Raw genomic sequence first — 14,563 nt, 5'->3', positions numbered from 1 at the left:
ATTCTCTCGTTGTTATTTCTACAATTAAAATTGTTCATCAAAACAGATTTTGATTCAGAGATTTTTTTTGCATTTGTTGGTTAGGAACCTGATTATTTTTTATTGTAAAAGCATCTTTCATCCCTAAACAAAACTACTCTGCCTAAACTGACACAGACGTTTAAAGCACATCTGCGGTTTCAATAGAGCTCTCAGAATCATTTCTCAGTTCTGAACATCACCATGGTCTGGTCTGGCTTTCAGGGAGATTTCGATTTGATTTCCTGCTCTAAATGTGTTGGAATGCGTCCCTTGATTATTGATTTAGGAGGATTTCACTTCCCTGATCTGTGAGATTTTGGTTTGCAGTTCTATAGAAGGATATTTGATACATTTATTTTTATATGTTCAGCAGCAGTAACTATATAATACGGCTGTATTTACCCTCAATAGTAATACAGTAATGGCATATAATCATGTTTTAAAGCTGGCCAGTATATACAGAAAATGCAATATTTTGAGCACACAAAAAAACCTGTAATATCTAGCACACACTTTTCTATAAAAAAGCAGCCCCTTCTATCATTGATTTATTTTGCTATGCAATAGGAATCTCTATACTATACACAAGCTGCATCTCCCCATTGCACGTTTCAGTCACAATAGGTAAGACAGCAAAGCATCCGATCTTCTCTGAAGGAATCAGAGGCAGTAAAAAATGAGGAATTGTAACTTCACTGTCCAATCGGTGCAGGCCTGGCTGCAAATGGTGGTCCGACACCCTATTGACAATGTTATGGCAGGTGTTTCTATTATTTTGTCCAGTTAAATAGAACCCCATTTTAAGTGCCATTTCCCACATTTCCTCCTTGAGCTAAGCAATAACTGGGAGTGGTTCTGCGTTCTGGTGTTCCAGTATTAGTATCTATGAATGCCTACGTCTCGGCTGCTGAGGTTGCATTAGAATGATCTTTGATGTCCTGATCCCAAGATACCAAGTGATTCAAACTGTTGGCCACACCTGCCTTATAGTCCATTATAAATATTATAGTCCACAGCCAGTAATTGTTTTCAGTGACAATACATTATTTATCATCTAGCGATTGATTTGCTTTGTGCCACTGTGAGTTAGTGCCAGGAAATGGAAAATTCAGAAACACACAGTTACAGAGGGGACCTTAATTACAGCTCGTCGTATTAAAAACCACCTTGTATCCGAAATCCAGCTTTTAGGAGTCTTTTCAGAAGCAGGGTATTGCAGCAACAAAATATTCAACCGCTTTTCCATTTTACTGACTCCTCGGGACAGCGGAGCAGAATTAGACAAGCGCAGAGAGGTGAACTTTGTTTAAGAAGCTGAGAAATGGTGTGGAAAGTGCTGCTGGGTTTTATGTAATTGCAGTTAGTGCGAGGCAGTGCTGGGTAATGAATCAGCGAGCTGTTTCTGAAGCTCTGCGGTACTGCATGAGCGATGGTCCCCTGCCTATCCTTACTCTGACAGCAGGTGCCCTACTTGCTATTTTCTGCCTCCTCTGTCTCTGCACAGCAGGTGCAGCAAGCAGGAGAAACAGAAAGCCTCCTCAGCAGAAACTTGAAGTGTCTCGTTTGTCAGAACGCCCAGGAACACACCTGGACTCACCAGCACTGTGACCTCGCCCACGTCCTCAAGGTTCAGCAGACGTCAGCAGCGGGTGGGCAGTGCATGAGGAATCATGTGGAATTATTTTAACTACAGTTAAACACATGATCTGTAAGAGTTTTATTTTTGAAACAGCGCTGTCACATGCATTACTGTTAACTTGCGAATACGATGGCAAAACCATTAACCATTTACTGTTTCCGACCAGGACTAGAACTGGAGGCTAAAAACTGGGACAGTGACAGTTTCTACCTCTGATTAAAATGCAGAATCGCTTGACCTTGACTGCCAGGCTGCAGACTGAGCTGCTGGCTGTGTTATTGTGAGCGTGCTGGAACCTGTCCTCCAGTCACGTCCCCACAGGCAGGCAGGGAGGCAGGCAGGCAGGGAGGGAGGGAGGCAGGGAGGGTGGCAGGGATGCAGGGAGGCTGCAGGGAGGGAGGGAGGGAGGCAGGCAGGCAGGCAGGGAGGGAGGGAGGCAGGGAGGGTGGCAGGGATGCAGGGAGGCTGCAGGGAGGAAGGGAGGGAGGGAGGGAGGCAGGCAGGCTGCAGGGAGACAAATCTTTTTTTCTACAGCAATGATTATAAAAATGTAAATCAAAGAGCAGGAAAGCACCCTGTCAAACAGAGATCATTTCAAAATATTCCATTAACATTTGAGCTTCCGGTTACAATCAGAGTGAACGAATATATCAAATTGGCATGGAAACAGCATAGACCCTGATGCTGGTGCTGGAAGGTTCCGGAATACTGGCGAATTTGAATTTCAACTGTCACACAAGAGGTTTTAAAGACCAGCAGCTTTAACAATACAAATGTTGAGAAAGTGTATGTTTTTATTTTTTTTTATGTATTTAAACAGTCGCTTATCCAGGCTATGGAAAAAAAATAATAAAAATATTATTTCAAGATTATAATGATCTCAGTATCTCAGCATTTCAGTTTGGTCAGTTCACCTACTCTTCGTGTATTTGAATTTCATTTTTGGAGATTGCACAGGTGTGAATCGTAAAGAAAACCCTCAGAGGTTACTGACATCACCAGCAGGGGGGGGGGGGGGGGGGGGGGGGTAAAGAATCGGGGTAGTTCTTGCAATCTCAGGCTCTCCATTTCCAGCGCGCGAATGGACAATGTGCGATGAGGACGAATTCAAAGCCCTCTGGTGGACAAGCAGTAAATGACCTCAACACAGCCACCTGGGAATAATACCACGGTCCCTGTGTATGTTCTACTGCGTGATTATATTAAATTGGAACATATTCTCCTGTTATAAAACACAGACAGCTGCTGTCGACGATGTGACTGACACAGGTCACGGCAGGGCAGCTTTTCAAAGGAAGCAATCCCGCTGCTTAGGGGCTGTCAATAAAGCATGCCCCCAGTGGAGAGAGGGAGGGGGAGGTCGCAGCACTGTGACAATCACTGCTGGAAACGCTTTCACCCATGCCTGTAAACCAGTCGTCAGCGGTACATTTCAAAATACTAAAAGAGACGTCTGTGAATGCATTGACAAGCGTTTCAAATATAATACATGTGCATACTACACATTGAGACAACCCTTATTATTCATTATTATAACAAAACGATTCTCATCACAAAACAAAATAGAAGAAAGTTTAGTTACTGGACTGCTAGGCAATTAACCTGGACAATGAATGGATTAATTAATGCATTGCAATCAATAATCTAGAAAGAAAGCAGATGTGGTCAGGTTGCTTAATACAGGAGTGTGGAACACCATCACACAGTAATGCCAGCGTATTGCCTGGCAGGTGAATATGAATATATCAGTTGGATAGGATAGCATCGGGTCTGTAACCCTGGGATGCCATGGCACCACACTGGATTAGTAGTGTGGACTGGTTATCCATACTCCAGAGTGAGGATATCAATCAGAGGTACTGGAGTTTCTGTTGAAGTCCGTTCAGTACAAGTAGCCTTCAGAGGCTCAGACAGCATACCAGCCGTCGCTTCTACTGCGTGACCTTCTCAGAGTTTAATGCCTTTTAATAATTCATTTCTCGTGCTTTAATAAAGCCAAGGGCAGCGGGAACCCTGAGCTCACATTCCCTGACTGATCTCGTCGTCCCCCCCATTTCTCCCTTTCATGTCTTTTCTGAAATAAAACGCAGAAATTAAATGAGATCAGCCTCCCACACTCATTTTTCTGCGAGCGGTATTTGATTTGAGCGGAGTGCCCAGAAAAGTGTTTGATCTCACAGCCCACTTGAAATGGTCTTCAGACATACCTCTTAAACACTCAGTGCTGCAGTGGCATAATATATCCTTGATGTATTCCAACTACATTTACAAATTGAATGTGGATTTAAATAATAAATTCCATGCCCATATTTTCTTTATTATTTGAGACAGACAGCTGAAGCAACGTCTTCATGGCTTTCTTCTCTGGAGGTCTGGGTTGGAGCTGTCTCAGGACACAAGGGACAGGACAGTGGACATGTAGCTTTCTGAGTGGTGTGTAAGGGGACAGTGTTGTGTGATCCATTACTGTTTTCCATGACTTCCTCTGTGCCAGTGCAGGTATTCACCACTCTAGATAAGCACAGGGCCAGCTCTTTATATCGAGGGCCCGCAGGGGGGAAGGCATGCTGCAGATTAAGGGGTCTTTAACTGTAGATGATTATAGCACCAGAAAAGCACACAGTCCAATTTCAGTGGTTCTCAAATAGCACGCAGCCAAGCTGAATGACCATTTATCGATTCCATTCTCGTTGCTGCAATTTTCTGTATAACAGATTGCTGTGATAGGAGACAAAGAAAGTATTGTTCAAGCTCCAGCGAAAAATCACCAGCCGCTATTCTGAGGTGCGAGAAGCTTGCCATTTTAATGGCTTTTTTTTAAATGGCTTTCTGTGAACTTTTCAGTTTAAGAATTTGTACCATCCTGGCCACATAATTCGATCGCTCTTTATCTGAACTGCACGCAGTGTAGGATTCATAGCACCTTCTCAGAATGATGCTTTATAACTGAATATTTCTTCAGAAATCCGACTAGATTTTTTTTTTAACAAATGATCAGTTTTATTTAGCTAATAATCAGTTAATATACAGTAAACCCACACCCTACATATGGATTAAGCACTCTAAATGGCTGAAATCATTGAAGCAATCTTTTACAGATTTTGCATGAGAGAGCTCTGCTGCCTACCATGACTTTGATACTGAACCCATTTTGATCAGCTTGTATGCTTGTGTCACCTAATGGCTCCCATCCCTGGATCTGCTCTTGAGAACGCTCCCCAGGGTCACACACACACACACACAGCGTTCGTTCATTCCTATCAGTGCTGCCCTCCGTGTAGGAACCTGGGGAGGAGGCAGACCACGAGAACAACCTGCCATAACACTGTCAATACAGCGGTGGTCACCCCCCCGCCATGCTATTTTAGTTGGCTGCATTTCCTTTGAAGACACTTGCAGTCTGTCTAACTTGACAGCCTTTTCTTCTTCTAGTGTCGGTGTCGCTAGCTGCTGTTAGCTTCGTTTTGAAAGAAATGATCTTCAGAATGATGACTGAAATTCACTGGCTGTTCCCAGACCTTTACACACAACAGCAACACTAATAAACCATCGACTCCCCGCCTGTCACGCCACTCAGAACCAGAACACACTAACAGCACTTTTATTCCGTACAAAACAGTCGTAACCATTTACAGAAGCAATTGAGCAGCAATCTGTATTCATAGGCCCAGCTTACTGAACCGACAAGCCAGCCCATTACATGTCATAAAAAATAAAACTAATTACAAAAATAAAGGTGGAAAGAAATGCAATCCTAGCCAGCTCTGTTCATGCAGTCACGATTTTGGTTTCCTGTTTTTATCGTCCGTTGCTACAAATGTGAGATTCTCTCAAAGAATCCCAGTGCACTATACAGAGTGCTCGGAGTGCTCTACAGTACAGAGCGCTGCCCGGCAACAGCAGCATTATCATGGGCCCGTACGGTCAAAGACCACTCATTCAAATAACAAGGTAGTGACAGAACATTGGCAGATTCACATGAAGAGGCTCACTTCTCTTCTACACGGCTTGCCGTCAGGGTGTGGGATAGGCGCTGTGTGAAAAGGCAGTCTGTGCCTGTCGCTGGAGACGTCCCTCCTCTCTCTCTCTCAAGAGTCACGTCTCGTGCTGTATTCAGGAGCTGAGTAACTGCCACAGGCTTGGCGTTGAAGGCAGAGAGGTCAGGTAATGCAGCTGTTGCTTGTGAGCTGGCATCTCTCGATCCTGCAAAAGAATTAAACAGGATGGTTTATATTCTCAACGCCAGTATACTGCTTTTATAACCAGCCGAAACATCTAGAAAAGACTTCCTTTAATTGGTGTACAGCTTGCCGTTTTGATGGGTATTGATGTGCGATATTGAGAGTTCCTCATATTTCTCCCTGGCTTTGATCTCACTTGGAGAATCGGTGTGTTCTTTCACCTGATCCATGGTAGAGTATAGATTGCTTACAGACTTTAGAGACATTTAGAGTTACCCTATACTGAACGATACACTATGATGTGGTACATCTTTCTTTTTAAAGATGTAATAATTGTTGAATATTTGTATAAAGCACATTAAAAGAAGCTGGCTCTTTTTGCACATGTGAAATGTTTGTAAATTGTATATTTGGGGACATTAGTAATTAGAATTCCATTATCACATACAAGCTCGCCATTCACAGATCTGTTTAAAATTCTGGAAATTCTGCTGCCTTATAATACCGAGATCCAAATCTTCACCCTAAACTTAGAAATATCATGAGAAACATACAGCAATGCTGGAGAAGGTGACGCATTATTTAATTACAGCAAGCACGTGGATCGCATCACTAGTTGCACTCAGCGCCACTGAGACAATGTCAAAGCAACCTCCTGCAGTCTTAATGGCACAGCTGCAGTGGCAGTTTTGACTCAAATCCAGGTTTGATCTGCTGCCTGTGAATCTCTAAGACAAAAGATCAGTGCCTCGTCAGACTGGCCCCATTCCAGCGAGGAGGAGACGAAGCTGAAACGTACCTTCAGGTCACCAGCATCTGGAACAATACTGGAGGCAAAAACAGCAATGTGGAGGAGTGAGGAGAAAAGGGCCGGTATCAATGAAATCAAAGGCACGGCAATCCCTATTCTTCATGAGACACACACACACACACACACACACACACAAACCCTTACTATCAATGAAATCAAAGGCACGGCAAGCCCTATTCTTCATGAGACACACACACACAAACCCTTACTATAGGGATACCCTCACATCGTCGGATTAGACTGAAGAAAAACTCAGATTCTCAGGCAAGTGCAAAGCCAGGCAGATAAAGAGAAGAAGATGATACACAAACCTAGAGCAACGAAAACCCACAAACACCGAGAATGATTGCAGCCACCACCATACAAAGGGGAATGTGTGTGTATATATATATATATATATAGATATATAGATATATATATATATACACACACAAACAAATGTACATTATATTTGAGGATATTTACTCTTTTTGTAAATCTTCTTTTAAAATCAGTCCACTGCCTTGAGCTAGAACCAGCTTCATTGTGGGAGCGGTCACATTAAACCGGTCCTGCAGGGGCCCGGGATGCTTTCATTACTCAAGAACATCTGGTGCCTCGAAATACCCGGCCCAGCTCTTATTAATATTCTCTTCACATCGATTTTCATTCTGGGAGGGAAGCAAGCCTCCTGGAATACATTGTAACCCAGGATTATTATAATCAACTCCATGTGCCGAGAGCACGGTGGAACAGCCAAGTCTCAATCCCATTCTCAGCTGTTCCCTGTTGAGCTTCAGAGTGGCTTCATGTGGCACTCATTCAGAAGAAGCCTGTTTTATCCTGACACAACGCAACGGGACTTGATTAGAAGCAAAGGCTAGCCTATTATTTCACCCGCGTTTTTATCAACCCCCACTGAGAATGTGTAGCTGTGTTCCCTCACCGCAGCGATCCACCAACAAGCCAACTGCCACTTTACACCCAGGAGCGCCACAGGGGATAGCACCCCCTGGAGGACAAGGCCAGCCCTGCAGGTGTCTGCTGGACTTCCCCAGGTGTCTGGTGGCTCCCTGTGGATCAACGATTTCACACAGCCAGAACGCAGCCCTGCCCTCCCCTGGCTGTGGAGGGCAGGGCTGCGTGTGACTCACCTGCACACCCACTTCATTCAAATATTACTCACTATAGGTGCGAGTACCAGGGCTTTGATATGTGCTTCAGGGTGGTGCTCAAAATACCTTGTTTACTAGGAGTCTCCTACTGTACCAAAACCTGTACTGATGTGGACTGCGTTGGGCTTGAACCCGTGTACTCTTGGTCTTTCCAGGCACTCGAAAAAGGAAAAAGGGTATAAATAGTGAAAATAAACTTTCAACAGCAACATCAACAAGCAGCTCTGTGAAGCTAAAGAAACGTCACAGAAATATGGTAACTTAAAAAAAAAAGCATTTCAGTATGGATTTGGAGTAAGAAGTAAAGAGAATCTAATGTTAGCTATCAGAAAGGATGCATGAGTACACAGACTGCCCTTTTTCATTTTTTATAAAATGTGTGTTAGGAATGTTTACCGCATTGTCCCTCCAGCTATCTTTAGGTAATGCAAACAAACCACATGGAAACAAGATGTGACCAAACGTGTGCTCTGCTTCGGATGAAATGCAGAGACGGCTTAACCTTGAACACATGCCAATAAGGACTGAAATATTGTAATGTAAAACTGGCTGAAATCGTGCAGAGCTTTAAAACTCCCTTCAGAATCAATGAAAAATCCATTTTCAGCCACGTATACGTAATGTATGCGTAATGGATGTACGTAATACAGTATATGCTGGCGGAGAGTTCCATTTAAATGTTCCCACCTAAAACACGCGTGTCTTTGTAATCAGATTACCCAGGTTCGCAGTCAGTAGGCTGGCGTGTTTAAACTTTCCGAGCTAAGGTGCATTAGAAACAGGTTAGAAACAGTCAGATCAGTTAAGAAAAAGTCATTCAAGGTTTTATAATTAAAAAAAAACTTCTCCAAAGATGTTCTCATCAGTGAGCCTTTTGTTAGAATAGAGTGATGCATGAACTTACAAATGCGCATTATAACTAGTAGGTCACACTGCAAAGCGGTTCATCGTGTTTTCTTACAATACTGAATAAACTGCAATGGAGGAATGCAGTCTCTGTCTCCCATTCCTTCCCGATCATGTCGCGTTTAGTGCCCTAAAGGCGTGCTGTTGTTTCGTTCTCCAGAACAGAGTCGTCACGTTTTGTAAGCGGTGCGGTTAGGGACCTGCTCAAGAATAGACCCGCGCTCACCATTGCGCCTGCCACTGAAACACATTAATTACGCCTGATCGGTAAATGGGGTTGCTAAAAATGGAATGCATTCGGCATTCTAAACTCGAGAGCAATTGCATTGCCGGTGCGCACGCAGCTGCACGCTTACAGCTAATTATAGCCGCCGCTCAAAGCGGAAGGAAAATGTGATTTCTAGTGACCGTCTCCTTGACCCTGTGACACCGTGCTGCATGACCCTCAGCCCATCGCCCTCGCCTTCATAAAATAAAAGCCACATTTTCACTTTGTAGATGACCTTGAGCTATGCAATACGTCACACTGTCTGTATCGTCCCCTGAATGGCTAAGAATGAAAATTCCACAGCTCTGCCGTTTATTTAGACTCACCTTCCCCATGTGGCGGTGAATAGCACTCCCTGGTGGTAGATTGAAGTAACGCAGGTGACTTTCTTTTCACGGTCCCATCCTCCCAGTGGTGTTCTTGTTGAGGGGGGAGGGGGGGGGGGGGGGGTATTCTGGGTTGATAGAATGGTTGTTTGTACGCGTTCTTGTTTTTAGGAGGACTCGCGGATTTAATCTCCCGTCGTTTCGCGTCTCAATCTGATGTGTTTAGATATGGCCATGCCTACGTGACGTGTACTGGTGTTGGGTTTCACGTGGAAGTTACTTTTGTAAAGGGCTATACAATGAGGGCGTGTATCTAACATAGTTCAATATATAGGCCAATAGTATCTAATTAGAGGGGCCACGTTGTATTCAATGCACAGCCGTCTGTCTGTGTACATCTAAAAGGAATTGTATTTATTTATTTTTTTAATGACATTGCTATTTATTTTTTTGTCAGATTGATCCCTTTCTCTCGCTGACAAGCCTGTGTTTTTTTCTGCACAGCGGCTTGCTCTTTATTTGGAAGGCTTTAGAACCATCTGGGAGGTTGCCGTGGAAACGCAGAGGGATCCCATGGCAACATTAGATGGGGTTGCCTGGGAAACGGTGGTTGCTATGGTGACTACAGGGCTCCAGGCAGAATTAGTAGCATCCGCATGAAGTCCTTTGATTTGACTCATCTTTATTCTTGAGACGTTCACCTCAGATCCAAATACGTGTCCCGAGTGAATGACACAGCCTGTTGTTTTTTGTATAGTATTCCCTGTTTGAAAATCAGTCTGTTCATTCAGAAACATGTATCCACATGACGACGGCGTACAAAAATAGATGTGCTTCATGTAAATAGTGATACGATCATTATAATTCATTTTACGAGGCAAATGAAGATACAGTATTTAACGAACTCCATTTCAGGTTCGGAGGTTTTGGGCTCGTCTGTCCTTATATTTCAGTTTTGTTGAAATACACGACTTGTCTTTCCCAATTAACAATCCAGCATTTTATAACATTAATAAATCACAGAGCTCACACTATTGTAATAAACACATATCTATTATCGCTTACTTGTTTTACTTACGCACAATTATCTTTTGCGTTGTTTTTCATTGAAATACTTTTTTTTCTCACAGATACGCTTTCTACAGACTAAATACGCAATTTCAACATTAGGCTACGGTTTGAATTAACACACAGCGCCTCGGCCATTAAAAAGAAACCAACAGAAAGCCGACGTTACTGGATTGCTCACAGTGATAACAGATCCTAATTATGAACTAGCAAAATCCTCGAGTCTATGTAGTTATTCTAGCGCGAATGAACTTGACCACGAAGCAGACACGTTTACTACACCTATGACGTCGCCTCCACACAACATAACTGCACTGACACGTCACGATTACTCATAGTAGCAGTAGTATTGTTTTTAAGAAAGCTTATTCCTGTTACGCTCGTTTTTAAACGTCGGTGAAGATCTTTTTGCCGGTCACGCAGTTGTTTGGGGTGCAGTTGCTGCTTGTGAAAGGCTGTTTGAATGCACTGTTCAGCCCTTCCTCCGCCACCATGTATTCCGATTTACTCAAAGAAGAAGTGCTGGGAGCCTTTTTGAGCTCCCCTTCAGAGGATAGGTGCTCACAGCTGCCAGCGCGCAAGTACTGCGCTTGCTCCTCGCCCTCCGTCTCCCGGTGGTAGAAATAGTTAAAGTTGGAGACAATAACTGGCACAGGCAAGGCAATGGTTAACACCCCAGCAATTGCACACAGTGACCCGACTATTTTCCCTCCGACGGTGACCGGGTGCATGTCTCCGTAGCCGACGGTTGTCATGGTTACCACGGCCCACCAGAAAGCATCAGGGATGCTGCTAAAGCCAGACGAAGGGTCGTCAGCTTCTGCGAAGTAGACCGCGCTGGAGAAGAGGATGACCCCGATGAAAAGGAAGAAGATCAGCAGCCCCAGCTCCCGCATACTGGCCTTGAGGGTCTGCCCCAGGATCTGCAGCCCCTTGGAGTGCCGGGACAGCTTGAAGATCCGAAAGACGCGCACCAGCCGGATGACCCGGAGGATGGCCAGGGACATGGCCTGCTGCCCGTTCCCCTGGCGCTCGGCCAGTTCCGTACCCAGGGTGATAAAATAGGGGATGATAGCCACGATGTCTATGATGTTCATGATGTTTTTGGAAAAGGTGGCTTTACTGGGGCAAGCAAAAAACCTCACCAGCAGTTCAAAGGAGAACCAGATTATGCAGAGCGTCTCCACCACAAAGAAGGGGTCTGTGAAAGTGCTGCTCAGGTAAGGGGAGGTTCCATTTATCACCGGCTCTAGAGGACCGCGGTAGTCCTTGTCATCCCGGAACTCGGGCAAGGTTTCCAGGCAAAATATAACGATGGAGATTAAAATGACCAGCACAGAAACTATAGCGATGCCCCTGGCTGGCCCTGAGCTCTCCGGGTATTCAAACAATAGCCACACCTGCCGTTGGAACTCATTTGTAGGCAAAGGGCGCTCTTCCTCTTTGATAAACCCTTCGTCGTCACGGAATTTCTCCATAGCTTCCTCTCCAAGTTCATAAAACCTGATTTCTTCAGAGAAAATGTCAATGGGGACATTAACGGGTCTCCTGATACGCCCGCCGGATTGATAGTAATACAGAATGGCATCGAAACTGGGCCTGTTCCTATCGAAGAAGTATTCGTTTCGTAGGGGGTCAAAGTAGCGCATCCTCTTCTTGGGGTCCCCAAGCAGGGTCTCGGGGAACTGGGATAAAGTTTTGATCTGAGTCTCGAAGCGCAGACCCGAGATGTTGATGACCACCCTCTCGCAGCACTCGTTTCCTGACTCGTAGCGGTCCAAGGAGTGGTGTCCCGGGAGCCCTGCCGTTTCCTCCAGCATGTTGTCACATGTGACCACTGTCATGGTGTCCTGCTCGGCCTCGGTGTAACCGGGGTTTATGATGTTGTTGTTTTTGCCATGCTTGGTAGAAGAAGGCGGAGGCGAGTGAAGGAGGCTGAGGTGGTCCTCCATACAGGTGCTGGAATGGAGGGGCAGGGGACGCCGCGCTTCCTCCTACAAGCTCCAGTGAGCTCCAGCCACCGCTGCTTCTGTCGCCGCGTCCTCCTTTCTCTCTCCTGTTCGTTCTCTCTCTCTATCTCTCTCTCTCTGTCTGACTTCAGTTTCACCGTCTTATATTCCCGCCCACGGCGCGCTCACCGGGTTTATAAACAACCCAATTCCCGCCCACCGTGCGCGAACGCTTGGCACACTATTTTTCCATCGCCCAATCCGAAATCAACCAGACACAAACACAGAGGCTAGACTCGCGCCCCCAGCGCTGGGCTTCACAGACACCCCCCCCCCCCCCCCCCCCCTACACCTCCCACCCCCTCGCAGACGCGCCGTTTGCAAGATAATGTCCAAACTGGACCAAATAAATACTTAGATAAATAATAATTACGAAAAAAAACCTTACCATTTTCTAGCGCGCATACCCAGTGAACAGAAAAACGCCGTGCCCGTCACAATCAAGAGTGATCATTTCGTATCCTTTTCAGAAAGCAATGTTACATTTTTACATTTTAAATGTATGTTTTGGTGTTTGACTGTTGCTTGCTAGCTGCCGGTAACGCATTTCCAAATATGTGCGGCTTCTCTGTGTGCGTCTTTGTGTAGGGCTGTCTGTGCGTGCGTGCTAGCTCGTCTTTCATTCTTCAGACACTTGTTGTTTATATATATATATATATAGAACCATATAAACTGCATTTATAATAGGAACGAGATGTAAGGTATTTGTCGCAACTGGACAATACCACACCTCTCTGTGGATTATTGTGTTCAAACGCGAAATTGCATATCGACTTTTAGAACCGCTGTTTAAATGAAAATACATAACGTGAATGACTTTCCTTTTAGCTTTCACTGGCATCTTCAAAAATGGTGCACAAATTACCTTAAGTCTGAAAATCGCAAACGCATTACAGATGCGTGCTGTACAAACATGTTTTTTTTTTTTAAAAACGAGTGATTAGTAGGTGAATATCAAATGAAACCGTTTCTGATTTGAATGCGATGCTATACAATCTGTCCTGTTCTTGTTTAGAGAATTGTATTTTTTGTAATAGATGTCGTTGGTTCGGGATATGAATGCAAGGTTAGAATGTCGCCAAAGATCAGGAATCAATGCAAAGGGGGGTGGGCTGTTAAAATTCAAATGCTATTCCATTTAATAAAAGCAGTGATTTAAAATGGGAGCTTGTGTAGACGCGCAGCATTCCTGTAATTACCTGGTTCCAAACGCCAGGGCAGAATATATTCCCGAGAGACAAAGTAAAATACAGGCTACAAAAAACAACGAGATGTGAACAACAACAACAATATACCACTATTATTATTATTATTATTATTATTATTATTATTATTATTATTATTATTATTATTATTATTATTATGAGTCGTAGTAGTAGTAGTATGTATGTATGTATGTATGTATGTATGTATGTATGTATGTATGTATCGAGCTTGCAGAGAGAGTTACAACAGGAAGCTATCACGGTTTGGGGTTCGGGACTCGAGGCAGCTGTCCTTGGTTCTGAATCTAAAGCCCCTGTCGCTAGAAGGGAGTGCGTTCGTGTGCTGCTGCCTTTGACTTGATTTATTTATTGCATGTATACATGTGCAGATTGAGACGCTGGAAAATGCGCTGGTGCTCGCACGTTTGGTTGCTGTTGTCACTTTGTCGATCTCCTGTCCGTAGACATTAAGATGTGAAAGGCAAACCCTGCGGTTATTACCTGGCATTAGTGTATGGAAGGCCATTCGGGTTCAAAAACGCATTATTTAGCACACGATCTGATTTGACTTTAGTACGGGTTGAAATCCAAATTATTACGCGTACTAATTTGGCCAATCAGATCGCTGAAAATTAAACCAGTGCATTTAAAGAAAATAGTAGCCCTACGTGTAATATATTATTCAATTAAAAGTCGCCTTACAGGACTTTTTGGCAGTGTGGTCCAGTGGTTAAAGTCCAGGGCTTGTCACCAGAAGGTCACCGGTTCAAATCCCATAACTGCCACCGACTGACTCACTGTGTGTGACCCTGAACAAGTGACTTCACCTCCTTGCGCTCTGTCCCGCGGATGAGATGTTAAATCAATGTCCTATTGTAAGTGACTCTGCATATAATGCACAGTTCACAGCCTACCTCTGTAAAGTGCTTTGTGATGGTGGTCCACTATGAAAGGTGCTATATAAAAATAAAGATA

At 44.3% G+C, this 14,563-nt stretch overlaps 1 protein-coding gene across 3 annotated transcripts; it reads right to left on the bottom strand.

Moving 5' to 3' along the window:
* Window positions 1-4,259: 4,259 nt before the first annotated feature.
* LOC117415852 (potassium voltage-gated channel subfamily A member 3-like) lies at window positions 4,260-12,585 on the bottom strand. Of its 3 annotated transcripts, XM_059004417.1 has the most exons (4): window positions 9,307-12,585; window positions 7,786-7,964; window positions 7,118-7,741; window positions 4,260-5,863 (listed from the first exon to the last, which is right to left on the bottom strand). In XM_059004417.1, the coding sequence occupies exon 1, from the start codon at window positions 12,324-12,326 to the stop codon at window positions 10,761-10,763; it is 1,566 nt and encodes a 521-aa protein (XP_058860400.1). In that variant the 5' UTR covers window positions 12,327-12,585; the 3' UTR covers window positions 4,260-5,863; window positions 7,118-7,741; window positions 7,786-7,964; window positions 9,307-10,760. The 3 variants fall into 3 exon arrangements, with proteins under 3 accessions (XP_058860400.1, XP_058860399.1, XP_034767062.2); XM_059004416.1 differs by lacking the exon at window positions 7,118-7,741 and having other exon boundaries at window positions 7,873-7,964; XM_034911171.2 differs by lacking the exons at window positions 7,118-7,741; window positions 7,786-7,964.
* Window positions 12,586-14,563: the final 1,978 nt, after the last annotated feature.

This window comes from Acipenser ruthenus, chromosome 29 (assembly GCF_902713425.1).
Source record: "Acipenser ruthenus chromosome 29, fAciRut3.2 maternal haplotype, whole genome shotgun sequence".
NCBI classification, from domain to species: Eukaryota; Metazoa; Chordata; class Actinopteri; order Acipenseriformes; family Acipenseridae; genus Acipenser; species Acipenser ruthenus.
This window is presented reverse-complemented; position numbering and strand designations above follow the sequence as displayed.

Excerpts from the sequence above, each read along its gene's own strand:
- LOC117415852 (XM_059004417.1), bottom strand. The coding sequence starts at position 12,326 with ATGGAGGACCACCTCAGCCTCCTTCACTCGCCTCCGCCTTCTTCTACC.